This window comes from Clytia hemisphaerica, unplaced genomic scaffold, assembly GCF_902728285.1.
Source record: "Clytia hemisphaerica strain Z4C2 unplaced genomic scaffold, Clytia hemisphaerica genome assembly, whole genome shotgun sequence".
In the NCBI taxonomy this organism is placed as follows: domain Eukaryota; kingdom Metazoa; phylum Cnidaria; class Hydrozoa; order Leptothecata; family Clytiidae; genus Clytia; species Clytia hemisphaerica.
The window spans coordinates 1424943-1452576 of NW_027103247.1; the positions used below are offsets into that span (position 1 = coordinate 1424943).

The 27634-nt window shown below is 34.9% G+C and overlaps 2 protein-coding genes across 3 annotated transcripts in view; one reads left to right on the forward strand and one right to left on the reverse strand.

Moving 5' to 3' along the window:
* Window positions 1–38: 38 nt before the first annotated feature.
* On the reverse strand, window positions 39–1188 carry LOC136821307 (E3 ubiquitin-protein ligase PPP1R11-like). Its single transcript, XM_067077577.1, has 3 exons — window positions 1029–1188; window positions 719–818; window positions 39–628 (listed from the first exon to the last, which is right to left on the reverse strand). The coding sequence occupies exons 1-3, from the start codon at window positions 1107–1109 to the stop codon at window positions 450–452; spliced, it is 360 nt and encodes a 119-aa protein (XP_066933678.1). The 5' UTR covers window positions 1110–1188; the 3' UTR covers window positions 39–449.
* Window positions 1189–10469: 9281 nt separating this feature from the next.
* LOC136821408 (uncharacterized) overlaps window positions 10470–27634 on the forward strand; it is a 22823-nt gene continuing 5658 nt past the window's right edge. The window contains exons 1-8 of one of the 2 annotated variants that reach the window (XM_067077674.1): window positions 10470–10520; window positions 19705–19793; window positions 19995–21980; window positions 22224–22324; window positions 22749–23529; window positions 24518–24734; window positions 24943–25147; window positions 25484–25662. In XM_067077674.1, coding sequence (XP_066933775.1) covers window positions 19760–19793; window positions 19995–21980; window positions 22224–22324; window positions 22749–23529; window positions 24518–24734; window positions 24943–25147; window positions 25484–25662 — 3503 coding nt within the window. In that variant the 5' untranslated portion in view covers window positions 10470–10520; window positions 19705–19759. Of the gene's footprint in view, window positions 10521–19704; window positions 19794–19994; window positions 21981–22223; window positions 22325–22748; window positions 23530–24517; window positions 24735–24942; window positions 25148–25483; window positions 25663–27634 lie in introns of those variants that run through there. The other variant, XM_067077740.1, reaches the window with a different exon arrangement.

Below are 27634 nucleotides of genomic sequence, written 5' to 3' on the forward strand. Positions count from 1 at the left end.
CACCACCTACACAAATCTGAATTTAGAAAAAAAATTAATTTCAGTCCTCTAAAGCTTCTCAATTAGCAAGCAACACCCTATGCAGTGACTTTTTTATGACTTGAGGCATGTTTATTATAGGTCTTAGAAAGAAAACACTACAAAGTATTAAATAAAATTATGATATTATAAAACTATTTACATTATTAGATAAACTTTAAACCATTTGCCTGACTGTGCTCTGAGTCCTTCCAGTACTAATGACTTGAGGCTTAAATGTGCGTGCTAATGCACCCCATAAACGGGCTACGTAGTACGGGAAACAAACTATGGCATATGAATTATCCTCATGGATATTGATCTATTTTTTGAACTAATTTTGTTCATCAAATTATTACGCATGAATTAAGATATCAGCCACGCTATTTTCAGCTGGAAAACTTATTTGTCCATAGTTTGTCTTCTATCCATCAATCACAAGTATTACAATCATTTGAGTTACATGCTGATTTCACTTTCTTCTTTTTCTTTTTAGAATTTTTATGATAATCTTTTGGTCCTTTACATTTGTCATCATTTTCTTCATCACTCGAGTCATCCTCTGATGAGGACTCTCCAAACATCCTTGGCTTCTTATATATACAACAACCTAAAATTGATCAATGGGAAATTCAAAGGTTTTATGAATGCGCATCCTTGTTGCTAGCCCTCTTTTCCAATACGTATATTTGTTACTTACATTTTGAAGATTTTTTGCCCATATTTTCATTGTCAATCACACTCTCTCCCCATTTCACTTTTTTATCATTTTTTGGAATTGTCAGTCTCAAAGTTGGCACCTATACAAATAATGAAAACAGATGGACTGTTGAATTGAAAACACATTATGATAAATTTAAAATGAGTATTATGTAAAACTCAAAAACAACTAAAAATTGCTTTTTGATAAGGAAAACCAAAGACTAAATAAAATTACAGAGATGGGTGTTAAAGAGGGATGGATACTATAGATTCATTAAAGTAAAGAAAACAACAATTGATACACTAACTTCATCATTTTCTTCTTCGTCCTCTTCTTGGACAGTGACTGAAGCTTGACCTGATGCTTGAGCTGTTGATGTTGTTGCCATTTTCGTTTCAATTGATATTTTCAATATATTTCACTTTCAAAATAATATTTATTCATCACTAAATATGTTGAAAAGTGAAAAAGAATGGGGGCTGTTATTATTTAATTTTTGCCACCAATTTTACCAGAACTATGTGGCTTAGGAGATGCCAATAAATTAAGGCTGTTTTGATAATGGAGTTTTTAATTATTCAACATGACATCCTGTAGCAAAAGGTCAGGCATCTGTGTGGACTGGTAATCATACTTAACATTTTTGGTAACCATACACTGAGACAAGACTCGGTAAAGCTTGAGTTGCCAGTCGGAATCTCCAGTTGTCAAGGTCAGTACCCCCTCCCTGGTATTAGCTATATTCATCAAAGGCTTTCTCGCAGTTTGGCCAAAATTTGAACTTATTTTTTCCTGTTTTTACTTATTTTCAGCCTAATATTAATAGCCATAGTCTGTATGTCATTTTGTTTGTTTGTCTGTCTGTCTGTCTGTGTGTTACTTTCATGTTTTTGTTTGACATGACTAGTCCTAGTTCAGGTGTTACACACCGCTGGAAAGCTAAAATCATAAGTTTACTTTTAGTAAGAACCGAAACACTTTAATATACATAATAGAAAAAAGTTAGAAGGGTTCAAAGTTTATGGAAAAATGAAACATATTTGATTTGGCGTCAACAGAAGTTGCATGAATTCTGGAGTTGCTATTTCTGACATTTTACACCTTTTTTTATAAGCAAGTCCAATTTTCGGGTCAGGGCTGGGGTTGGCTTAGCATTCTAGCTCATTTTCTGAAAAATTTGTTTTGACCACCCCTGGTGGTCCACCCATGGTATAACATATTTTTAGGCTTATTGGGTCAAGGGCTATCGTTTATCATGCTTAGTAAAATCTTTTACTTTATGAGATAGTGAAAAAAATTGGCTAATTTCAGGGCTGGAGCCTTAGCAGCTTGGTTGCTTATAGAAAAATGTGTATGCATATGATGATTGTTAGATAGAATGACCACCCCAAAACAAGTTTTCATGCTGGTGGGGTGTATTTATTCCCAACTTAAGAATTTGATTCATGACTCAGACTTTCTGACTCATGACCTATGGTAAATTTTTTGCCTTGTTTATACGCTGCCATGGAATTATTATAGACACTGGAAAAACAGCGGGCTGAGTTTTGCCAATTTCTCATGTACAAGCCTTGTCCGCAGTTAATGACATTATTGTTCACCCTCTTTCCACCATTAAATGATTTTTCGTAGCATTTTAATTGCATTTCTCATCAAAATACACTTATCCAATTCCCAAATGAGACCTTAAGTTCTCCTCCGAAATTCAAGGTCGTTATGACGTTTTAAATTTTGAGAAAGATGCAAAAACATGCTATGTATAAGAAATTGAATATTGACACCAGATATTTTTAAACTTCAACCTAAAAAGTCGACCTGCCACTACGTGCCACCAAAAGATTTTCATACCACAGTGGAGCTATGAAACTCACATCTAATATATGTCAATCTCAGCTCTTCTCAGAGAAATATTGGAAAGATATTCCCAATTCAAAATTTTGTGGATCATTATAAGCATTTTGTTTGATTTTACTCGTCTGATGATTTTTTTCTCACACCAGATTTCATAAATGTATCCGTTCGGTATTGCAGCATTTATTTTCAAACTTTTGGCCTACAAAAGTACAAAATAGAAAATATTAGAGAACTTTTTAGAAATAAAGAGTATTAATCATTTTTCAAAAAAAATCAGAGTCCTTCGAGCCACCATGACAGTTGTCCTTTGCGGACAAAGCCTGTACATTGATTGTTTTCTGAAACAATAGAAAGACAATTCTTCGCTCTCCACCGTTTCATTCGATGTTTATCCAGAGTCTCTATAATAAATCCATGACGCTACTAAATTAAAAATAATTCAGCACTTGTAATCTTAGGTTCCAAATAAACGCCCCCCGCTTCTTAATTTAAGAGAATAAGGCCCCTTATTTTGCTCTAAATAGCCTGATTTATATCGTGAAAAGCACAGGCTGAAATCATATAGATTGACCTGTGCCGACCAATAGAGATTCTATTCAGCGCACTTAATCAACACAGAGAAAAGTAACCATGATGACAATCCAAGATCTTGAATGAAGTTCAAAGTTGATATTAAGACGGCAATTTTTCAACGAGGAAATGCTGAATCAACAGAAAAGTAAAAAATTGTCGTTTTCGGCAATTATTGCCGTATTTGGAAAAAAAGTTGATTTTGATATTGAGCACGTGGTATTTGATACCCTTGCAATTATAGGCCCACTACTGTGCCTCGCTTAGTTTTGTTTTCAACTGGTTTTTGTTGGAAATGGAGACTAGCAAAATCGAGTCATGTGTAAACAAACTTGCAACGGGGGTTTCGTTTTCTCGTTCTGGCTGTGTTTCGGCATCAATGTAGGATCTTTTTGTGTACCATCAACTGCTCTAACTTGGGACGATTGGTCGAAACATGGGACTGTTGATATCTGGCCTGTATTTTCACTTACTGTTAAATCTCTTTGACAAAAAATTTGTTTTGATAATAACTCCACCAAGTTTATCAATCATACTTTCTGTCATAACATGTCACGATAACTTTCACTGATATTCACTGATAATGCGCCCTTTTTAACTTTTTTGTTTTCATTCAAAATGACCGGACATCGTTTGGAGAATTAGAGAACACCCGCCGCCTAACCGCCTATCACCCAATGGGATTAACAAATAACGAGTGTGTAACTTGCCGCACAAGTGACGTCAAACGCTCCATCCTTTTGCCACTAATTTGGTCTTCTTCGTTACAGACATTCGCGTGTGTTCCACTACAGAAATTTTTCATATTTTGATTTAAAAGCCTACTCGGTCAGGCTAGCTCTAAAGCTCTAAAACAGTATCTGATAGCATGAAAACCAGAATATGATTCTTCAATGGAAATCAAAACTATAAAGTGCACTTACAAACATCTAGCAAAATTAATAACGGCACTGTCATCATTGACAATAAAACAAAGGATTTTCAGTCAAGAGCCTTGTAAACATTCCAACAACTTCCATCGAAATGATCTATAACAGCTCAGTCTACCATTCTTAGCGCGATCCGAGGATTGAGCCGAGAACGCTCGCAGAACGCCTACGTGGATGAAAAACCTCAATCTGTTGTCAATCATTTTCTCAAGGGAATAGTATGCGAAGCGAATCTAGCTTTACTCTCACAAGTGTTACGCGTACGCCAAATTGCGTATTACAAACAACCTCTAAATTGCCGAGTACAGGAGAAAAAAAATCAAAATTCAAAATGGCGGCCAAGCCCACGCTGATAACTATCAAAAATCTGCGTTTTTTAATCAGCTATTGCAGCTTAATAAATCAATGAAATAATTTGAAATAAAAAGTAAACAAACCTTGAACCTTTCATGAATCCAAATAAATAAAAGTATTTCCAAACCAAACTAAAGTCAGTGTCTGCCAACTAAAAATTTCTCTGCGGGGTCACTGGCAAGGAGTTACGACTTCAGACTTTAGATTCCAATTCTTGTATAGGCTGCAACTACACTGCCAAATGACTTCCAAATGGGTCCATAAGTTAAGAAAATGAGATTATCATCTAGCACGGGGGTTTTGTTTTTAAAAACAAACTTCAAAATAAAATTGTTAATGAACTTGTTACTTAAAATATCACTTACTTATATAATTTATTCATGATATAACACCCCTTTCTTAAATAAATGGCCTCTTAAAGTCTTTTATGTTTGCCGCAAGAAGGGAGAAAAATTTAATTTGACCCCCGGTTTTTTCTCTCTTTTTCTAGCCATTTCCCGCGTGTTAGTGTAGACACAACTTTAATCCGGGAAATGAAGCGTTTTCATTGGTCTAAAATCACGGATGGTCACGTGACCAGAATTTTTATCCAGGGAAATGCAGTGGCCGCAATGTTTTGCTTTAGTGAGTGACCATTTTCTTGTTTTGGATTTGAGCGGGCAAAATTTCTGTACAAACCAAAATATGGCTTCGTTGGAATACCAGTTGAAACACTTGTGCTATGAAGAGTTAGGTCTATACCATACTGTCGGTGTGAAAGAGAAATTGTGTATTTTTTAATACGTCGTTCATTAACTCAAATCAAATGACTTTGGAGGTTCGGTGTGAAATGATGGCCGAATTGCCGTTCCTCTAGGCGGCCATCGAAAAATTGTTCTATTCGCGTCACCCGCGCGCCCGCATCATATTTTCCCCTAATTTTCTGGTGCGGAGATAAGAAAAAAAAATCCGGAAAAAGCAAATTGTTCTTTTGACGTATAGCTTTTTTCTTGGTCGCTCTGGCGGCTATCAAAAAATTGTTCTGTTCGTGTTGTCACCACCTGCCCCTGACTTACAGAAGTGATTTTTAAAAACCCGGGAATTTTTCCGACCGCCTGCATGCATTTTTAACACCTGTTTTTGATGGTCGCCCTCCCTGTTTTGTCAAATATACAATATAGTCCCAAGTTGGAGCAGTTGACGGTATTTTATAATTTTCAAACACCACTGACATCTTTTATAAGGTCAAAACATTTTACTGACTTGGCTTTTCATCATTGAAAAATTGCCGTTTTCTGCAATAGTTGCTGAAAACAGCAATAATTGCAGTTTTTTATCTTAATCCAGACGTCCGCGCTCGATAGGATCGATCATCGGAACGGCTCGATGACGGATCAATATGTGATCGATGGATTACTTAACGATCCGGATAGGAGATCGATAGAGGATCGATACTTAAGATTTTTTTAAGCTTATGATTAGTTATTGATCTATCATCTTATCGACCCTATCGACTCATACTCGATTTAAGATCGATAACAAATCGATTAACGATCGGTGACGAATCGATTAACGATTGATGACGAATCGGTATACTCGATTGAAATACTAGCTCGATAATGGATCAACGAAGGATCGCTACTCAAGACTTTTTAATGGCTGAATCTTCCATCGATCTCCTACAGTCGAGCACACTGTCATATTTTAAACGACAAAAAAAAGAGTAATCTCATCATTTAGCGCCACGCTAAACAAAAGAAAAAAAAGAAAGATCAAAGGCTTACAACATTAGGTACCTAAAACGCTCAATAACAAGTTGTGGTGAAAACAAAAATACGATATTCGTTTTGCGGCTCTTATAAGGAACACAATGGTATATATTTCTGCTATCCCACAAAATTGAGCAAAATATTGAAAATATTTCTGCGGTGAAGTTTCTCAAATTTCCTTATAGAAATTCCATGTTTGGCACTCCTACACGGTAGAAAAAAGTGAAGAGATGAGAAATATGATGTTAACTCGATGCAAGTAGTAATTATATTCCCAAGTGATTACGAAAAGTCATTCTTTCAACAATGGTAAGTTTTTTATTACGTCTATTAGGATGACGTCTTTGCAGATTCCCTTTGAGAGTTACTTTATGAAGTTCATCGACATTCAAATAAGTTCAAGGATATCAGCTAAGGCCCTCTTTATATCAAAATCAATAAAAGTGAGGGGATAAAAACTTAAAAGCTTGCTTTATCATGCTTTCTCACAAGCATTAATATATCAAGGCAACGTAAAAAGCTCAGTAAAAAGGAGGAAGAAATATTACTTTATCAGGTACGTATTATCCCTGTATCACGCGAGTGGTATTTTAGCTCTCTCCGCCTCTCGCGCCTCCCTGTGTCACAAGGAAGGAAATATACCATATAACATCCCTGTCTCATGCGAGTGTGCGAGTGTTGTTTTGCTTTCCTATCTCCCTGTCTCGCAACGAAGGAAATGCACATTACATCTCTGTCTCACAACAAAGAAAATACACATTACATCCCTGTCTCACAACGAGCAGTAACCTGACACACATTACATCTCTGTCTCGCGAGAGTGAGATTTGTTACTTCTTTTCACTTTCGTCTCATAATGACGCAACTTAGAATGCCGCTATTATTACCCTAAGTCGGTTAATTTTTGCATGTACTGTTATTTAGCGAATTGAGAATATAAAAAATTCGCTGTGAAGTAGCCTCTTTTTCACTAAATTTCTTTCGTTTTCAAAGGATTTTTAATTTTTTGCAAGAACTAAGTTTCGCTAAATAATCCACGCGAAATTTAAGCCACCCAAGGCGGTGGATACGTAAGGTACCTGATTTAACTCAATGAATCCAGAATTTAGCCGCACTGTAAAGGTCTTCAAACGCCACATAACGGACATTCAAAAATGTTAGAAAGGTTTTGAAACGCTGTTGTGTGTCAACTGTTTCATATTTGATCGGTATTAAGATGTGGTTTTGCCGGTTGAAGATTAAAATAATTTGAATATATTGCTTTTCTTTCAAGATATTCCGAATCAACACTTCGGGAAATGGTACAACTATCAAGTATTCTCGTATTAAGAAGTCACAACGCATCACATATTGCACGGCATACAACACAATTTATTAGGAAAAGGTATCCCGTTCTTAATGTTTTCACAGCTGGTTTTTTTATCGTATATCTTTCTTCTAGTGAAACTGTTTTTTCATGCACCCCTATTTCAGGTCGTTGAGGCTAAATGACTAAAATTTATCCCGACAAAGATAGTAGCGCATGAGACTTCTTTTTTAACTATAAGATAAAGTAAAGTTACATCTTCTAATTTCCAGGATTTTGACATTAACATTTGCGTTCTAGGTACTAATCAATGACGCGAAGTGGTAAATAATGACATAAAGAGGAGGGGTATTATGAAAGGGAAGAATAGTGTACAAGTAAGTATTTTCCAAATTAAAATCTTGCACATAGAATACTTCCTTCGAACAATGAAAAACTTGCTTTTCTTCCTGTAGTGCGTAAGTCATGATTACGGAGAGCACCCCCCTCCCCCGTCTCAATTTCCCGTTAGCTGTAAATTTGTTTACATGCTTAATATTCGATGAGGATGGTAGTGCTTTCTATCGAAAGATAAGCTCAATAAGCAGGCCATGTAATGAAACCCTGAATACACCACAAAATTAGTTTCATGACAAAATCTTTTTATTCATTCGTTGTCTTTTAGAGGGGGCCACTGGATGGACTGATAAACAAGATCGTTCTCAGGTGGAACGACCCTTAATTGTCAACTTGGCTAAACACAGAAGGAAAATGATTTGTTCATCATCGAAGTGCTAAGAATTATGCATCTGGCTGTATCCACGGAGCTTATATATACAAATTCTTTTATTACACCCCTATATCAGTGACCCGGTCAGATCCACCCGATAGAGAACCCGGTGAAAAAAGAGTGCATCTAGAATGACCTAATTTTAAAAGCAAGGCTGGTCAAACTTACTTTAAATTTCCCACCCCAATCAAAGATCTTATTTATTGTCTTACCACGGTCATCAATGTAGAAAAAAATGTTTTAAAGAATTCTTGGAATATTTCTTCAAATCAATATTCTGCCTATCCAAAAGTTCTCACTTAGTGAGTTTTTGGGATTTCATATATTCAGACCCGGTGAAGTTATACTTTTTAGCCACGCCGCCGGTGGGTTTCAAAACTTCACTGGGTCACTGAAAAAGGGGTGTTCTATTATATGAGAAATATAAAAAATGTACGTTAATGCGTGTCAGTGTGAATGTCCGGGGTAGTGTATCATTTGTTTATGTCAACATTTACCGGGGGCTATTAAAAAAGCTAAATAGAGTATAATCGATCTTTACACTTGATCATTTGATAGAACTTACCAAAGGGTAAACTTGAAAAATTCGAGGATAAATAATGAAAATTTTAAAAAGTTAACAAAAGTATACCCCGTCGCAATTTTCCCCCGACCAATCAAAAGGCCAAATTTTCTTTCCGGTTAGGATATTTTGCAACAGAAATTTACGACTGAAATTTCCCGTGTTAGGTCCCACCGGGCTCTGTGATACAAGTCTGTAGTGCAGATTATTATTTTCTTCTATTGCTCGCTTATCCTTCTGACATGTGATCGTCACAGCTTTGATAAAAAACAAACGCAAAGCAAATGCTTGAAGAGATTGTTTGTTCTTATTAAAAGTCTTCATTTCTTGCTCCATCTTGATTCCAAAGAAGACAGGGCCTAAAGTAAAGATGAAATCGGAAAAACGATTAAAATTATATCTAATCTCATTAATTATGCCAATTAAATAATAGCCGAAGCAACTCCCCCATTACTAAGTGTTAATAACATTTTCAAGTTGCAAAATCAATTTGCATATTTTAATTTGATAGATTCAAAACACTAGTTACTCTGCGGTGGAACATTATGATGTTCTCATTCGATAGGTCTTTTTGCTTTTCTTTTTTGTATAGAGATGACTTGAAAAGATCGCTCAGTACTCAACTGTCCTATCCGGATCGTTAAGTAATCCATCGATCACATATCGATCCGTCATCGCGCCGTTCCGATGATCGATCTTATCAAGCGCGGACGACTGTGACTGCTGGGCAGTTTCTAGTTTAGGCCGATGGAATTTAATGTTATGTTTACCGTAAGCCGCCTGCGTGTTCAAAAACCTGCCACGTCAAGTTGTCATTATTTGCCATTTCCTCGAAAAGTTGTCATTATTTTTCCTATCCCACTTGAGCAGAGAACAAAAATTTTCGAAATTTATATCAAAACAAACGGCACGTGGCTTTTTTAGATTGTTAACAACCCGAACGGCCCTCTAGTAGTCTTTACCGTGTGATTTTAATTTTGTCATATTGTGGAGATAACATTATATAATTCTCTAGCGGGAAGAAAAAGATTTATCTCTTTAAATTAAGCTCGTACAAATGCAACGGGAACCAAAAGAATCAATAAAAACACGAGAGTTCCGGAGACACAAGAGGAGATTGTGTATCTATAAGGAAAAAAGAAAAATCTGGTAAAAATAAATGTTTATGGGAAAATAATGAATAATGAATAGCTAATGAAAACTTGGCCGCATCGAATTCTGAAAATCGTCATTATACGGCGGTAAAACATATCATTAATTTCCATCAGCCTTATAAAAAAGAAAATGCTGGCAAAAAGTGGCCCTGTCTGCCTTGCTTCAAAAACTTTCCAAACCTGCAATACTTAATAAAATTCAACAGATCTGAAGCTCAACGTTATAAAATGAAGACATAACCAACAACAAACCAATCAAACTGAAAAACTTGATGGATTCACTGAAAAAGGATTTACTATTTTCGTCCCACTGACAGGGGTACCATCTTTGAAAATAGAAGATATGACGTAAGGTTAAGCGGCGTGACCCAATCACTTCCACTGTCGAGAGGAACCAATCAGGCAGGTCTACTGGGTGAATTCCGAGAATTTGATGACTCATGCGCAGTTACTATCTGTGGAGAAAAAGTTGTATTCTGGCTGGACACGACTTATAGAAGTGAGTAAGTGAGTGGATTGGAATAAGATTTGATCAGGCATTAAAAAGATCAAGGTAATACTATGTGAATTCTTTCATGATGGGGAGTAAAAAAGTAACCTTCTGTATGTAAGCCTTTCAGTTACAGGATGCAAGCAGCCTAAAACCATCCAAAAGTTGCAATTCACTGAGCTTTATTTAAACCCTGCAAGTTTATCAATCTGTCAAATTGGGTAAATAAGATTTTTGGTACCGGTTTGGGCCATTCCAGAAAATTTTTGTTACCCCCCGTTGGACGACGTGCATTTTTTAATTTTTAATAGCCTCAGAAATAATTTTTCTTTCCACCAGTGGTGGTCGGAAATTCCGATAAAAATCCATGTACTTTTGCAAAATGCATCGGAAATTCTACCCTTTTTTGCCTTTTTTGCCTTTTTTAATTCAATTGCCTTGGAAATTCATACATTTTCTTCTCTCGCCTTGGAAATTTCGAATTTCGGTGAAAACTTTTGCCCTCAGAAATCATGTGTCGTCCGCCCCTCTGTTACAGACAAATTCTAGAATGGCCCTTTGCGTTAGGTCACTTTTAAAAAGTTTGTCAATGGTTAGTTATGGTTTAAAAATGAAAAATGGAATAGCCCAATAGTGATAGGCGTTTGTGGGAGAACGTGGCAGGTCTATTTTGTTTTGAATAACTAAATTACTCCAGCATAAATTATTTTAATGACATTGTCATATAATTTTCTTTTACAGCTGCTACCTAAGTTACTTTTTTCACCAACCCCCTGGAAATTTTGAATGATAAACTATCCCATGCAGCCATGCCATCCCCTGGGAAAGTAGGGTAGAACCCCCTGGAAGTTAAAATTTTGTGGGGCTAAAAAATCAACTATTGATGTCATTTTGAAAAACTTCAATGATCCCCCTGAAAAATCTGATAATAAACAAACACCCCCCCCCCTGGAAAAGTTTGTTAATACCCCTGTAAGTAAGTATTTATTTACCATTTAACACTACAGAAAAGATACAAGTGATGATATGCACAAAAATATATGGAAGGAGACCGCCTTATAGTCTAGCTAATCAAAAAGATGCGGCCACCTAAGTACAGATTGCGTTTATAACACATTGTAAATTAGTTAAAAATGTTTATATATTTTTAAGAATTTTGTTATGTAATGAAAAATAAATTAAAAGAAAGTTTGCTAACCTTTCTTGGTAGGGGAGGGGTGTGCTCAGTATCTCCCAAGACAGTGAGTAAGGGCGAGAGATTTAACAAAACTGAAATCAGATGAGCTCAGGGTAATATTTGGATAAGATCGCTGCATGCTGTTCCAATGTGTTATGCAAAACTTAGAGAAAGATTTGTTCCCAAAGGTAATGGTGTTGTAGGAGGGAACAAAAAGTAGTTTCAAACATGCTCCTCTGGTACTTTGAGTGTTTTCGTCTTCAGCATCGAGCTGAATAAAGTTAAAAAACTCCAGAAGGTCAAAGGGTAATTTTTATTTAGGAATCTGTGGACAAAAGATATATTAAGGTATGTGTACACCTTTTTCCGATTTTTTGTCAAAAAATTTTTCTTCAGTCAAAGTGGAAGAAAAGTTACTGGATTTCATTTTGGTAAAATCGCGATCTTAAAATCTTTTTTTGATCCAGAGTTATGACCATTTAAATTTTAAAACAAAGTTCGTCTTATGATGGATTATTTACTCAAATAATTGTCTCTTTCGGAAACAACAAAGAGAAAAGAGAGAATTCAGCTGATGTTTATTCTCACATCTATTGAATAGTAACATTTTTGACACATTTCTCTGATTACTTAATTAAACAGTAATTATCTCGTCAAAAATTTCAAATTGATGTAGAAAAAAATGAAATTTTACCATACCATACTACTTTTAACGAGGTTAAAGTCACCCATAGCATTTAGCTATGAACTTAATTTTTTTTTTATATTTTCGGCAAAGAATTGAACTAAAAAAATGTCTTAGGATTTTTTTTCTAATCGAGTTAAAGCTTCACAATTTCAGGTTAAGTGGAAAAAAATCGAGAAATGAATGATTTTTTTCGAAATTTTAACAATTTTTAAGTTTTCTCGAGTTAAAGTCGATCCAAAAAAAAATCCTAAGACATTTTTTTGGTTCAATCTATTGGGAACATAGTATCGAAATTATTTTTTCAAATTTCAAAAGCTATGGGTGACTTTAACTTCTTTGAAGTAGGTAAGGTTAAAATTCTTAAGATTTTAATTATATCCTGCCCAGTTTTTTAAATTCAGCTGAAACTTTTACCATTAGAAAGAGAATATTATTGGCTTTCAGAAAATATATACTTTTGATGTATAAAAATTTGTTGTTCTAAAGATATGATCAATTAAAGAGAATGTGTCAAGGAAGGTGAACACATACCTTAAGGCATTTGACAAGATCAAAAATCTTGAGAATTTTGAGATCAGAAAAGAGTGGAGAAGAAGGGCATCGAGAGTTGTTAAAAGTAATAAGACGTAGTAAGGCTTTCTTTTGAAGGATAAATATAGGCTTGGAGGTGGTATTGTCAGTAAGACCCCAGAGTTGGCAACCATACTGAAGATGAGAATGAAAAAGAGCATAATAAATGTTAACTAAGGTTTTTGTTGAAACATAGTGCCTGAGCTTAGATATAATACCATTTGCTCTGGCAAGTTTAGCTGATAAAGATGTAGTGTGGGCTTTCCAGTTGAGGTGCATGTCAATCAAAACGCCAAGATATTTGATATTTAAACTTTGAAAAATTTTCTTACCTCCAATTTTAAGAAAAGGACCAAAAGGAAGAATTTTTCGACAGTGTCTGAAAATTAAAAATTCAGTTTTTCCAGCGTTAAGGGATATTTTATTGGCTTTGAGCCAAGTTTGGAGGGATCTTAGGTCACGATTGACTCTGTTGCAAAGGGAAAGAAGATCATCATTAAAATGTAAAATATGGGTATCATCGGCGAAATGAAAAGTTTCACTTGAAAAGATTGCATTGTGAAGATCATTAATATAGATTAAAAATAAGAGAGGTCCTATAACAGAGCCTTGTGGAACACCATGAGGGATTATTTTAATAGAAGATTTATTGGATGAAATAGAGACAAACTGGGATCTGTTAGATAAATATGATCTGAACCAGTCATTAGCCTTTCCTCTAACCCCATAGTGGTCCAGTTTTGAAATTAGAATAGAATGATCAACAGTGTCAAAAGCCTTTTGCAAATCAACAAAAACACCACACACAAAGTTACCATCATCAAGAGATTTCCGAATACGTTCAACAATATTAAGTAAGGTATGGATGGTTGAGTGAGATCTACGAAAACCAAACTGGCGCTCAAAAAATACTCGATGAGAATCTAAGAAAGTAATAAGACGAGAGTACATAAGTTTCTTAAGAATTTTCTCTATGTTGGAAAGAAGAGATATAGGGCGATAATTGGATATTTCAAGTGGAGAGCCTTTGTTTTTGAAAACGGGAATAACTTTCGAGAGTTTAAGCATTGAGGGAAAACAACCAGATTCAAATGAAAGGTTAAAAAGAAAAGAAAGGGGTCCAGAGAGGTCAAACTTTAGAAGACGAAGAATTTTTGGGGAAATGCTATAAGGGCCAGATGATTTGTTAAAGGATAAAGAATTAATTGTTAGTAAAACTTCAGCAGGGTTAACACGATCAAGAAAAATAGAGTTCCTAATGCGATTTTTGAGATAGTGAGAGAAGTGACGATTGGTTGGACCAATTTTGGAACGGACAGTATCTGCAATAGAAGTAAAAAAGTTATTGAAGCCATTGGCAACAACGTTTGGATCAGAGTTGAGATGGCCATTGACACGAACAGATGAAGGAGAAGATTTGGAATCAGATCCAATGTCTCTGATCCCTTCCCAGACTTTCAAAATATTTGTAGCATGAACAGAGAAAAAATTGGAATAATAATTATTCTTACTCTTACGTGTAAGAGTAACTATGAGATTTTTGTATGTTTTATATCTTTGATAAAAGATTTCATAATAGGGTCCTTGGTTTGAATATATTTTCTAGAATAAAATTGACGTTGTGAGATTGATTTAATAATTCCGGGGGTGATCCATGGTTTAGCCCGAGTTTTTTGTTGGCGTTTGGTCACAACAACAGTTGGGACATGTTGATCAATAAGGTCTTGGATAAGATCATAAAAGGTTTTGAAAGCTTGATCAACATCTGTTATATGATATAATTTATTTACCCAATCAATATTAAGAAAATCAAAGATAAAATCTTGTTGTTTAAAGTTTTTCCAGTCCTTTCAGAAGATTTTTTCATTCTTTGGTTTTACAGAGGGACCACAGACAAGATGAAATTGAGGAAGACGATCAGAGATAGAATAAAGCAAATTTCCTGAAAAGGTACTGTACGCTTTTCAGAAATTGAAGAAAAAATATTGTCAATAAGTGTCATGGAGTGGTCAGTAATTCGAGTCGGAAGAAAAATATTAGGTATAAGAAAGTGTGATCCAAGGTTGTTCAAGTAAGATAAGATATTGGGATCAGAAGAAGTGTTCAAAAGATTAATGTTGAAATCACCTAGCAAGCCTGTATGGTATGGTATCTCCAAGGTGCTTTATAGTATGTGGTGCTTTTGTAAGTAATACCCTTATCATAATATCCGATTTCCGAATAAAAAAGGGTCGTACGGGGTTTGCGATTTCCGAAATACCTAATAATTTTGCCAAAATTCCCGAAATTCCTTAAAAAAATACTTGCAATTCCGATACCGATTTTTTAGTTATTTTTCCCTCATTTTGACCATACAATTTTTCATCAAATTTGACTTTTCATGTATGAATTTCAAAAAAGGGGGATAAAAACTTAATAATACCGAAATTTTGGAGCAAAAATTCATGGATTTCTGATACCGAAATACTGACGGATATTTTTCCGATTTCCGAAATTCCGAAGAAAAAAGGGTTGATTTCTGCAATTCCAAAATACCGTACGCCCCCCACTAAATAGATAGTCAGTAAAAGAGCTGGCCAAAATACAGTTTTTTAAAGTTTGCAAAAAATTGCAACAGAGAATTCTTTTCAAATTAAATATTCGGATATCAATCAACTAAAAATACAAATTACTTTTCTTATTATTATTATTATAGAAGTATATTTCGCACTCGAGTGTGTCAATGAGGTGAATTTTCTGGTCTGTAAAATTTATCAAATTTTGCGATTTTCATAATGAAGAGTATTGAGCTCAAATTTAAACGTATAAACAAGTTCAGAATATTGTGTAATTGATTTATTGTGAAAATATAACCTTTTAACTGAAGTTTAGGGCAAACTCTTTTGTTAAAACTGTCAAAAACCGCGAGTAAACGACCACTGAAGTAAGGTCCCAAAATTGCTGTTTATCAAAAAAAGCAACGACTCGGCCGAGAGTTAAGGGTCAAAAACAACTGTTTAGGGTGGCCTGCACATAGGGGCACCTGATCTAGGGTCGGGGCTAATTTTATGGCTTAAATATTTTCTTCAGGAAGTTATTTTGTCAAAGGAATTTTCGAAGTCCAGACTTTGATCTCCTGTTATTCGAGATAGGGACCATGAAAAAATAGCCCCGACCCACGGTTCGGTCCGCAATTTATCTGGCTTTCAAGAAAATCTAAAATGGCTTTTTGATAGCCAACACAATCGCTGCATTTGCAGGTTTAGTGGGCCTCATTACTCTGCTAAAGAAAATTCATTGGATTCGAGAAAACATCAAAATTACAGACCAGACAAAAAATTACGCAATGCCCTCTACAAGCCATTGTGATTGGCTGATCGGGAAAAAGACGTGAGATCTGATTGGCGTAGAAAAAATTGAATTTTTTTAAGAAGGAGGCGGGGAAGAAAAAGAGGCGAAATGTCTCAAAATGAACTTCAAAAATCAAGAAACTTGCAAAAATTGAAAGGAAAGAAATGAATTTTATTCTTCTTGTGAAATATTTAACATAGGACGGGGATGTATCTAAACTAGAAGGACTAGACATCAGATTTAGAAGAACGAGACAAGGTGTCTTTTTGATACACAATGCACCAGAATGCACAATATATTTTAAACTTTCTGTAGCTCAGACATAAAAAATCCAAAAAAATGACTCCAAAACCATCTGAAATCCATTTTTTCTACATCCTGAAGAAAAAGAAAGAATATAAATAAATCTAATATAAATCAAGATTTGGTCATCAATCCATAACCTTAGAGATAAAACTTTCAGTCAGACAGGGATGGTTAGCATAAAATACCCATCTTTTACTTCCATTCTCTTTAAAGACCTTAATAGCATAACATAGCATTTTAATCTACATTCTGCCAGAACAGGGATCTTAGAAAATGAAAGAGCCTTAGCTCTTATGTAGGGAAATTAAACATCTAAAGTGAGGAGAGTGAAGGGGGTTTAGCATTTGCCAGCAAATAATAATGAGCTGAGTCAGGCTGGATTCTCCATGAGTTTCGACCAATTTTGAGGTGGTACCACAACTCCTTCTTCAGTTGACAGTGAGAGAATTCTCTTGCTCTTGTCATCTGCGACTTGAATAATATCAAGAATCCACAATTAATAAAAGTTAACTAACCTTTGTTTTATTGTAGTTGAGCTCCAGCACGCATTTCAAATTCAAAAACATCTCAAAACTGAAGAAAGCTCGGTTTTTTCTTCTTCCCATCTTCTTCGTTCTAAAATTGCACTAACATCATCATCATTGACAACACCAAAAAAAAAATCTAAAGCTTTTTGGAGAATAAAATAAAGAATTGTAAACAACAAAGAAGTGAATAAAAATGAAAACTGAAGCTATAAAACTCTGGGCAAAAATAATGCCCTTCCAATAAACTTGTGCATCCAAAATACAGTTAAAATTACTAAGAAGTGTTTCCTGATTATAAATCATAATTCTTTGAAAGAAAATACATTTTGACTCTGTTAAATGAAAAGAATACCGGTATGCAACAATTAGAAAAAGAAAATATCAGAGTCCTTCCCCTCTCAGAAAAAAAGATTTCAATGATTTCGAAAGATCGAGTGACAAATAACATTTTCCAGACTGTCCAGATTGAACGTACTTACTAAAATAAATTGTTTCAAAACATTCGAAAACATTTGCGCGCTCGTGTGAACACTCAAAAACATTCGATTTTCAAAGCGCTGTTTACATTTGAAAATTCGAATGTATTTTCGGCGTAAAGCTCTGTTTAGACTTAAACACGGAAAAAACTACAGACTCGCAAAATTCACCTCATTGATTTCCTCGAGCAGATCTATTGACCTGCTATGAAACAATCTCATTTAAAATTACAGTTTATCTTTATAGGGGGCCCCCCAGCGGTTTGCGTGATTGCGTGAATGGACATTTTCAGTTGCGTGAATGCGTGAAAATTGAAAAAAAAAATGCGTGAATGCGTGAATTGAAAAAACTTGCGTGAACGTGAAAATGCACTTTTTGATTGCGTGAATGGGTGAATCTGGGCTATCTTGTGCGTGAATACGTGAATTTTCCCTTTTTTCCACTGATTATATGCAGTTTTCCCGATTATCCAATGTTTCCCCGTGCGTGAATGCTAGAATTTCGAAAAAAATTGCGTGATTGGGTGAATTGAGGGTCCGCTGGGGGGGCCTCTTTATAATGTAACAAAGTTCTAGGCACAAAGGCCTTTGGAACTGGTCGTGATTATTCTTATCGTACAAGTACTCTTTTTTTCCTTTTTTTTGCAAATGCTCTAAAATTTAGATTATATAGGAATAATGATAATGATTGAATAGCATATTGTCTTTAAAATTCTAAAACTTTTTTATTATCAAGCTTTTTTGGGATCCTTTTTATCAGGGGGTATTTTCAACTACTCTTAGGTTCCAAATAAACGGGCCCCCCCCCGCTTGTTAATTTTTCGAAAATTTTCCAACCCCCCGGACCTTATTAGGACCCCCCCGTTTATTAATCTCGAAGAATATTTTCAGCTATCAAAGAGAAGGTCCCTTATTTTGCTTTAAATAGCGTAGTTTTAGCCTATTTTTACCTTATTTTTGGGTTTCAGAAGTACAATTTCCAACCCCCCGGCAATTAGGTCCCCCCCCGTTTATTAAAATCTAGAAAATTTTCCAACCCCCCCGTTTATTCGAACCCCCCCCCCCGTTTTATTTGGAACCTAAGAGTACCCTTGCATATCTTTCCATCTACAATCAGTGCCATAACACATTGGCACTTTTGGCTAATTTATCATTTTTCGAAAATTGAAGTTCGAGCGAGAATGTCAATTTCGGGCCTTCAATTTGATTTCATCAATTATTTCGATCTGGAAGGGATTTATTGGTTTCTAGGCTATATTTCAAGCCCTACTGGACCATTTTTGAACTTTTGGATCCTCAGATCCTAAGGTCTTAAGTCTAGCGTTAAAACTCAGCGTTAAAACTCTACCCTTCGAGCCTACTTTAGAGCATTTGCAAATCGATTGTGGTTTCAAAACTTCCTGGTGGATTTCCCTTTTGTGCCAAGTATTTCGTCACCGATTGTAGAAGAGCTATGGACTTTGGAATGTTCTCTATAATGAAAATAATTCATAGAAAAAAGATTTGGATTCGACATCATCACAAAATTTCACATTCACCCCCCCCCCCCCATCAGTGAAAAAGTACCTTTTGCGATGACAGTTGAACAAAAAAAGATTTTTTAATTTAGTTTTTGAATATTTGTAACATATTTGAGTTTTAAAATCTGTGCTGAAGATGAGTGAGACTTATCAAAATTCAATGACGTCAATTTTGATGGTTTCATCTTTTTTTGAAAAAAAATTTCACTTTTTCTGATACCTAAAACATGTCAAAATTTAAATTGATATCAAAAGCTACAGTATGTTAATTTTAGGATTTTGAGATTTTACCAGGGTTTTGTTTTAAGCTGGACTTTATGACATGTCTGCACAAAAAAGTCATTAAACCCTATCTAACCAAGATTAATGCTAAAAAAGTGCTCTAAATTATCATTTACATGACTTTTAAGCAAAAAAATGTGCTGTGAAACTTAAATGGATTTATGAAAAATAGCACAGCCCTTTTTCTGTACGGAATTATTATTGTCAATCACACAGTTTTGATTTAGAGTGTAGTTGAGGTCTAACGTATATCTAAATGCTTTCTTGACAATAAAATTACAAATTTCCATCAGTTATTTAGCTGGCTACTGCACGTTAATCTCCATGCAGATCCTGATTACTCCTCACTTTTTCATCTTCTCTTTCTTCAGGTATTAGCATCATTCAACCTGCATCAGTTTGTCTCTCGGCTGATACAATAAAGACATGATGGCTTCTAAGCCATCAGAATTGTTCAAAAGTAAGATCTTAGATTTGTTCAATTTTCTTCATTGATTTTAAAATTTTTCACAGACAACCCAAACAAAATATACAATATCCTTTAGTCAGCAAATTTTTATTTCTAAAAAGAGCGACAGCACATATTTACTGTTTATTTGGCTCAATCTGATAATTTGAAGGAATTAAAATCTTTGTACCGACCATTTTCTATTGATTCTAGGTAAAGACGGTGCTTATGTCCACAAGTGGGTGTCGCATAACAAATTACTCAAAGCTGACATCAAATTTTTGACGAAACATCTACGTGGTTATGATGACATTCTAGAAACAATTCAAGATGACAAGAAAATGTTTTGGGTTGCTCAAATCACTGATGATAACTATGAAGTTCGACCTAAGGTGCCTGTTGATATTTGCAAAACATATAATGAGACAAAACAATGTGGTTATAGATTTTGCAATAAAATGCATTTATGCAAGAGGTATCTTTGGTCACCAAAATCATGCGTTAATCAAAACTGTGGTCAAGTTCATAGTATCAATACGAACCATAACAAATCAATATTAGACAAAATATTTCCTGATGGCTATTCTGATGAAATTAGGATGAAAGTTCTACGATCATCGTTTCCAAGGCTGTGCCTAAATTTCCTAAAAGATGTATCCTGCTCCCAACCTTTTTGTGGATATTTTCATATTTGTGAAGATTTTGTCAATGATAGCTGTGGTCGAACATGCAAACTTGCCACGCAATCAGGAAAACCTAAAACAACAATGCATAACTTTGTATTGTATCATAACAAGCTTGTATTTAGCATATTTTTTCCTGATGAAAGGAGCGTCTGCAGAGAAGAAGCTGCAATTAATATCCTAATGGCCCCTAAGGCAGAGAAGAATAAGAACGAATCGGGTGACAATACATCTGCACCAACCAAAGGATCCAGAAATCTTAAAGCCTTCCCATCATCAATGGAGCTATCAACTAAAGAAAAACCATCACCAAAACGATTAAGCTCAGCTGCAAGTGTACCAAATCTTGCGTACACAACTACTGCAAATATTGGCTCGCCAGTTGCACAATTAAACGTCAAAATATGCAGATTTTATTTAGGAAGGAGATGTAGAAACAAAAGCTGCCCTTACTTACACTTATGTAAAGCATTTTTGCTGGAAGAAAAATTATGTCCTGGCGAATGCAGATTTAAACTGTCACACGACCCACTGGATGCACACAACCAGTCTATCATCAAGAGACTAAACTCGACCTTACACAACAAGCAAATCATCAAAGCATTGAGAAAGTCCTTTCCAAGGGTGTGCCCTTTTTATCAAAACAAGAAATGTACAAAGAATTGCATGAAGCTTCATGTCTGCTTGAACTTTTTGCAGAACTCTGTATGTACGCTTGATGGTTGTGATTTATCACATGATGTTTTCGATGATTACAATCAAGCCATATTAGATTCTCATGGTAGCAAGTTTCACGATATTGACAAGAATGCTATTACTGCAAATATCTTGTTTCCTAAAGGAAAGAAAGATGCTACTACTGACCATGTTAGAGGAGCTGCAAAAGTCGATACATCTATTACAGATTGGTATGATCGGATACTTAAATCCCCTGATGGCTTTGAAGATTTAGGAGCAAATCCAGAAACAGATGTTATCGTTTACTTCAAATCATCAGAACATTTCAGATTGGTTCAACATAAAGGTCAAAATTCGGTGTATGTCTGCCCCAAAGATGTTAAACCTTGTACACAGTATTGGCGTAAAAATAACTTGTGCAAGCATGGAAAGGATTGTTCGAAATTCCATATTTGCAAGAAGTTTATTTTCAACGAAAATGGTTGTCTTGATAAAAATTGTGCTTCACAACATGATTTTAATAATGGACACGAACAAAGCCTAATCCAAAAGCATAACTTAGAAAGCTTTAGTGAGGAGCAATTAAAAGCATTGTTGAAGTATCGATATCCTATCGTGTGTATACCATACCTTAAACGAGCATGTAAGTCACCATCCACATGTCCAAACGTACATATTTGCAAAAGATTTCTTCAAAATCAATGTAAACAAGATGGGAGAACGTGTAAATGGGCCCATGAGGTTGGACTAAGGAATTCACATTCACAAAGGGTGATGGAGGAATTTTACTTAAAGGAAAACAACTTCAGAGAATGTATTATGCTACCAAAACCACGAGGTAGGAATATTTTTAACCGGATAAATTTTCACGAAATTTGATTTCACGTTTTCGCGATTTTTTGTCTTTCGCGTAAAGTTGCTAACTGATGGAAATGAATCCACTTATCCAATTATCAAGATCGTATTTATGTTGCAATAACCAGTCTAATTGTTCTGTTTATAGAAAAAACGCCTTGGAAAATCTTTGCAATAGTAACCTATATAAAGAAGTGGTTTTACTTTAATTCAATTCTTTCATTAGATCGGCCAAAGAAGATCAAAGGTGTTTTTGAGTTGGATGAAGAAAAGCCTGAACAATCTTCTGAAGATGAAAGTGGCGAAGAATTTGATTCTGAAAGTGAGGTAATCGATTGCCTAATATTTTAAGATTAATCCAAATAAGTTTATCGACCCAGTGGTATTCATATTGGAGGCTTGGATCATGTGTAATCAGAAGGTCTTAGTACAAATAGTGGAGAAAACTTCCTCAACCTTGCCCGATGATGGGAAAAGAATCTCTCAAAACATAGCTAAACGTAAATATCGTGATCCAAGCCACGATAAACTTTCAATATGATATTTTAAGAGTTTGGGTCTGATTATATTGATCTATTTGAATCACTAGATCTTCTGTTTATGTAAACCTTGTAGCCCCCCCCCGTGTAATGTTTAGCTGATATCTGTAATAGCATGAAACCATGGATGGGTTTTGACGGCTTTTGATTATGATACAACGAAAAATGATCGAATGCATTAATCTGGTATCTTTTTTTCCCTTTTCTCTTAGACTTGTCAGGGTGTGCCAGATTTGAAACCAAAGAAAACCAAAGGATTCACTGGTTTTGATTCGTCTGCTAAACTTGAATCCGGATGGGAGGCACCTTCGGAAATGGATGTTTTCACTTTTATTATTCAATATCCTTACTACGGGCAGATTCCTCTTGGTTCTATCCAGCTTATGGAAGCTTTCTTTAAAGGGCATGAAGATGAGTGTTTAAAGTGGTTCAAGGATCATTCAACAACGTTTCGCTTGGATCGGTCTAGAAATGTTGTTTTTCTTTGTGTCAAAAACATCAGATCATGCTTGGATTATTGGTCTGAATCTGGATGTATTCTTGGTGACTGTGGCTCTTTTCATATTTGTAAAGAATCACTCTTTGACTCCAAAACTGAACATTCAGCAATCTCCTGTGGAAAACATCATGATTTTTCATCAGCTCACAACAAAGGAATCATTGGGAAATTTTCCTTGGAACCTTTGAAGACTCGTCAGTTGAAATGTTTACTGAAGAATACTTTGCCGTCTGTTTGTGAAGAGTACTTAGAGAACCGATGCACTGATCTACAACAATGTGAAAATATTCATATCTGTGGCGACTTTGTGAATGGAGAATGTCGTAAACATTCGGCACTCTGTTCATTTCGTCACGAAGAAGCTTTGACCGATAATCACGCTGACGAAATCATGAAATTGTTTCACATTTCGGACACCTTGTTGTTAAAGAAAAGTTTGGTGTATTTCAAACCGAAATCTGAAGAAAAGAAAAAACAAGAATTTCTGCAGCAGCGTAAGTTTCGGCTTTAGGTCAAATTATTCTAATTATTATAATAAGCCTTTGTAATGAACAATCCTGCGAGGTTGAGTACCATTTGGAGTCTCGCGTAGACCTTTTTTAAGAAAGAGATTTGAAAAAAAAATCTAGAGACACGCCAAAGCTGAAGAAAGTCTACGGTGATTAATAACAAGTGAAATATGAATATTCCCGCAAATCCAAATATGTAGAACCATAGTATAAGAAAGCCGCGGCTGGAATATGTACTGCATTGTCTTCTCAGTTAATTGCTGTTCCATCTCTGTCTCCGAGCTTTATAAGAACATCAAGATTGTCAGTTTATTATTGGTAGATAGTTTTTGAAATTTTTCTCTTATTTTCCTTCACAAGAAGATTTTTTATTTCTAGATATCTTTGAATCTGTACCCAATGAAACACTTTAACTGATTTTGGACATATTTTAGGGGTATTTTGTGGAAACGATAGTTTTCGCCAAAATTAAAATTATAAGAACTATATTTAAGATAACAACTTTCCTGTCAGTTTGAATGATAAATTTTGAAGGTGCTGGCTTGAAATTTTCACAGGATTATCTTGATGTACTATTTCATTGATTTCTAGAAAGATTTCACTGAAATATTGTGAAGGCATTTCGAGGCACCTTATTAATTTTTGAGTTCTTTCAGCCCAGCCATTTTGTGCTTGTTTAAATTTCTTATTGTTGATTTTTCCTGCACAATGATATTATAATGCAAGTGTATTATCAAGGGCATATAATTAATGTCTAAAACGCACTGCGTAGTAAGTATTAACGACAAACTAATAAAGTTTACCATTAAAGATGCTACACTACTTATTTCTTGATCAACAAATAGTCATCAAATACGACAGAGATAGTACAGTAGAAATTCAGATGTTATCATTCCAGCCGCGGCTTTCTTATACTATGGTAGAACATTCAAAACTTTTTTTCCTATATTTCGATATTCATTTTCTTTTTCAGCCACATTCAACTTTTTGAAAGACGAAGCGATTTGTGTGAAATATTTAGACGACGTCTGCGACAATGATGAAACTTGCTCTTTACTTCATCCTAAAAATCATACTCCATACTTATGGCAATACAAAAAACCGAATGAAACTTCTTGGAAGTCGTTTCCGATCAATTTGAATGTCGAAATTGAGAAAGCTTTTTGTGATCCCATGCAGTCCAGATATGAGTAAGTTATGGTATATATTATTCGAAAAGAATGCAATTATTATCACATATCTAAGTTTTCCTTACCACTACTTGCTTTAATTAAACGTCTCTCTTAAAGGGGAGGCGTTCATTTGAGGGGCGGTTATTGAAAATTTTCTTTCAAAGGAGCGGGGGCGGATATTCATTAACTAAAAAACATTTATTAAAGCTCTTTGTGTTCAATTTAGGACTTCTTCTGACAAAATGTCGTTTATTGAGTTTGCTAATGATGGAAAAATGAGTGGCTCCCATCTGAATCAGTCAATTGAGATTCGACGTTTATCAACTGCTTCAAAAGCACTTCAACTTGAGACTTGTAAAGATAGTTATTACACGGAATGGAAATGGTATTGGAAAGAGAACTGCGGGAATTGGACTGAATACGTTGAGAAGGTAAACCTTAACAAAAGATTCAAGATGATGAACTAAAATTATGATTAATTTTCGCCATTTTTGTGAAAACGAATCTCGCAAAATCATGTGAGATCGCTGACTCGTGAAATCAATCCCACGTGAAATTTTACTTTTAGATTTCACACTTAGGGTATAATACATTGTAAATTTGCTATTTTTTGGCGTTTTCAGGGACACTTTTGGTGGATCCGCGAAATTAAATCTTGCGAATTAGAAATTTTTCTACCTGAGAAATTTAATGATAATTGTTTAAACTAAAATTTTAAATTTGTCGTCTTAACGTTTCGAAATCTTCAATTTACATCTATTTTTCAGAACTCCCTTTACTTTGAAAAGAACTATCATTCAGAGATTGCGGCTGGTGTTCGTTTCACAGCTGGACAATACAAATACGAATTGATGTTTAAAACTATGCAACAGCAAAATTTGAATCCTAAATATTTCACTAAGAGAGACGTTATTCGGAGACCGGTATACAAAAGTAGCGTCGATGAGTAAGTGTCATTTTTATTGCAAATTGAAGTGCTTAGAACTTCCTGAAGACGGGACCTTGAAACCCTTGAAAACCTTGAAAACGAACCACCCACAACCTTGAAAACCTTGAAAACTATCAATTTTCTGGGAAAAACCTTGAAAACCTTGAAAAATCGTTAAAAACCTTGAAAAGCACTATCCAGTCATTCGAAAAGTAAGAATAAGTAAAAAACCGCCTGCGGCGCTAAACCTTTATAACATTTAGAGAATTCCATATTTCCCTGTTTCTGTTGTGATTCTGTCGCAACGAATGCAACATATTCTTTTATCATTAGCTGAGTTTTTGTCACTAATTTCATGTTTGCATGAGCCCTAAGAAATTGACTGTTCGCCAATTTTCAAATCGCTTCAGGGCGTCTTGGAATAATGACCGTTCATCAATAAAATTTCGAAGATTCCTTAAAATAACTCTTTTTGAAATTGATTTTTGATAAAAAACAAAATCAAAAACAAGGCGTTTTTTAGCCATTTGAAAGAGTCAAAATCAAAATTTTCTCTCGTCGGCGTAAACCATGGTTATTTTTTTATTTTTATTTTCCGATTTATTTAATGTTGGTCTGACATAGTTATAATAAAATACTAATTAATACCAACTGTAGAGAATACGCAATACTATAATAAAGAATATATAAGATAAAAAAAAATTTATATACATATTTTACAAAGACAAACATTGTAAGGTTTATTTCTTTCACGAGGATTTGAAAGAATCGATTGATGGTTTGAGCTTAATTTTTTCTGGGATTTGCTTCCAGATCAGGCTTCCTCGGAATAAAAAGGATTGAGTTCCAAAACGTTGAGACTTAGCCTTAGGTATTGTCATCAAAACTTTGTTTCGGAAGTTAAATTTTATTTCCTTCGTTATATAGATTTGTTGCATGAACTTTGGATTAATTTATTTTCGGATTTGTAAACCTCACAAAGTAGAAGCAAAGCTGAATTTCATGAACCGTTTTACATTTGGCGTTTTGCAATAAAACCTCATAGTCATTTATGAAATCACAAAGTAATGTTCTCAATGCCCGTTTATGGACTTTGGTGATTTCTTCATATGTAGTTTTATTACAAAAACATCCAAATTATTGGTGCATAGTTAATGTTGACATGATGTAAGCGTTAAATATCAACTTTCGTTGATCAAAATTTAGATAATTGCGAATTCTGTTCAGACTCCAGACTCTCGACCTAGCTTTAGAGCAAAGATCATTGATATGTAATTCGAAAGTGAGATTGTTATCAATGGTAATACCGAGAAGCTCAACAGAATTCGTAGATTTTATAGTTACATTTCTGACAGTGATTTCTATAGGAATATTCTGATTTCCTAAAACTAGCATTTGAAATTTACCAGGATTTGCAGCAAGGTAGTTGTTTAAAAACCAGTCTAAGATTATTTCCAGGTCAAACTCTAGATTCAAGATGACTTCTGCAAGAGTTTCAGCACACGAGTGTAAGGTATTATCATCGGCAAAATTGCAAATGCTAGCTTTCACAATAAAAAGAAATAAATCATTTATGAAAATATTAAATAAAAGAGGCCCGAGAATCGAGCCTTGTGGAACACCTAGAGTGATCTCTTGCCATTCGCTGTATTCAGAGCCGATTTTTGTTCTCTGATAGCGATTACTTAGATAACTTTTCAATAGTTCAAGACTCTTTGTATCAATTGCGTAGGCTTTGAGCTTTGCAACCAGAAGTTTGTGATCAATGCAATCGAAAGCCTTCGACAGGTCCTCAAAACTGCCCCCACCTTTCCGGACCCATCAAGACTTTGATGCCATTGACCAATCATTTGTATTAATGCATGCTGAGTGCTGTGTTTAGCTCTAAACCCGCAGAGTCTTGAATCGAAAATGTCATCGAAGTAGGAAGAGAGTTGGTTATGAATTATTCTCTCATAAATTTTAGAAAAAGGGAAAATACTAATTGGTC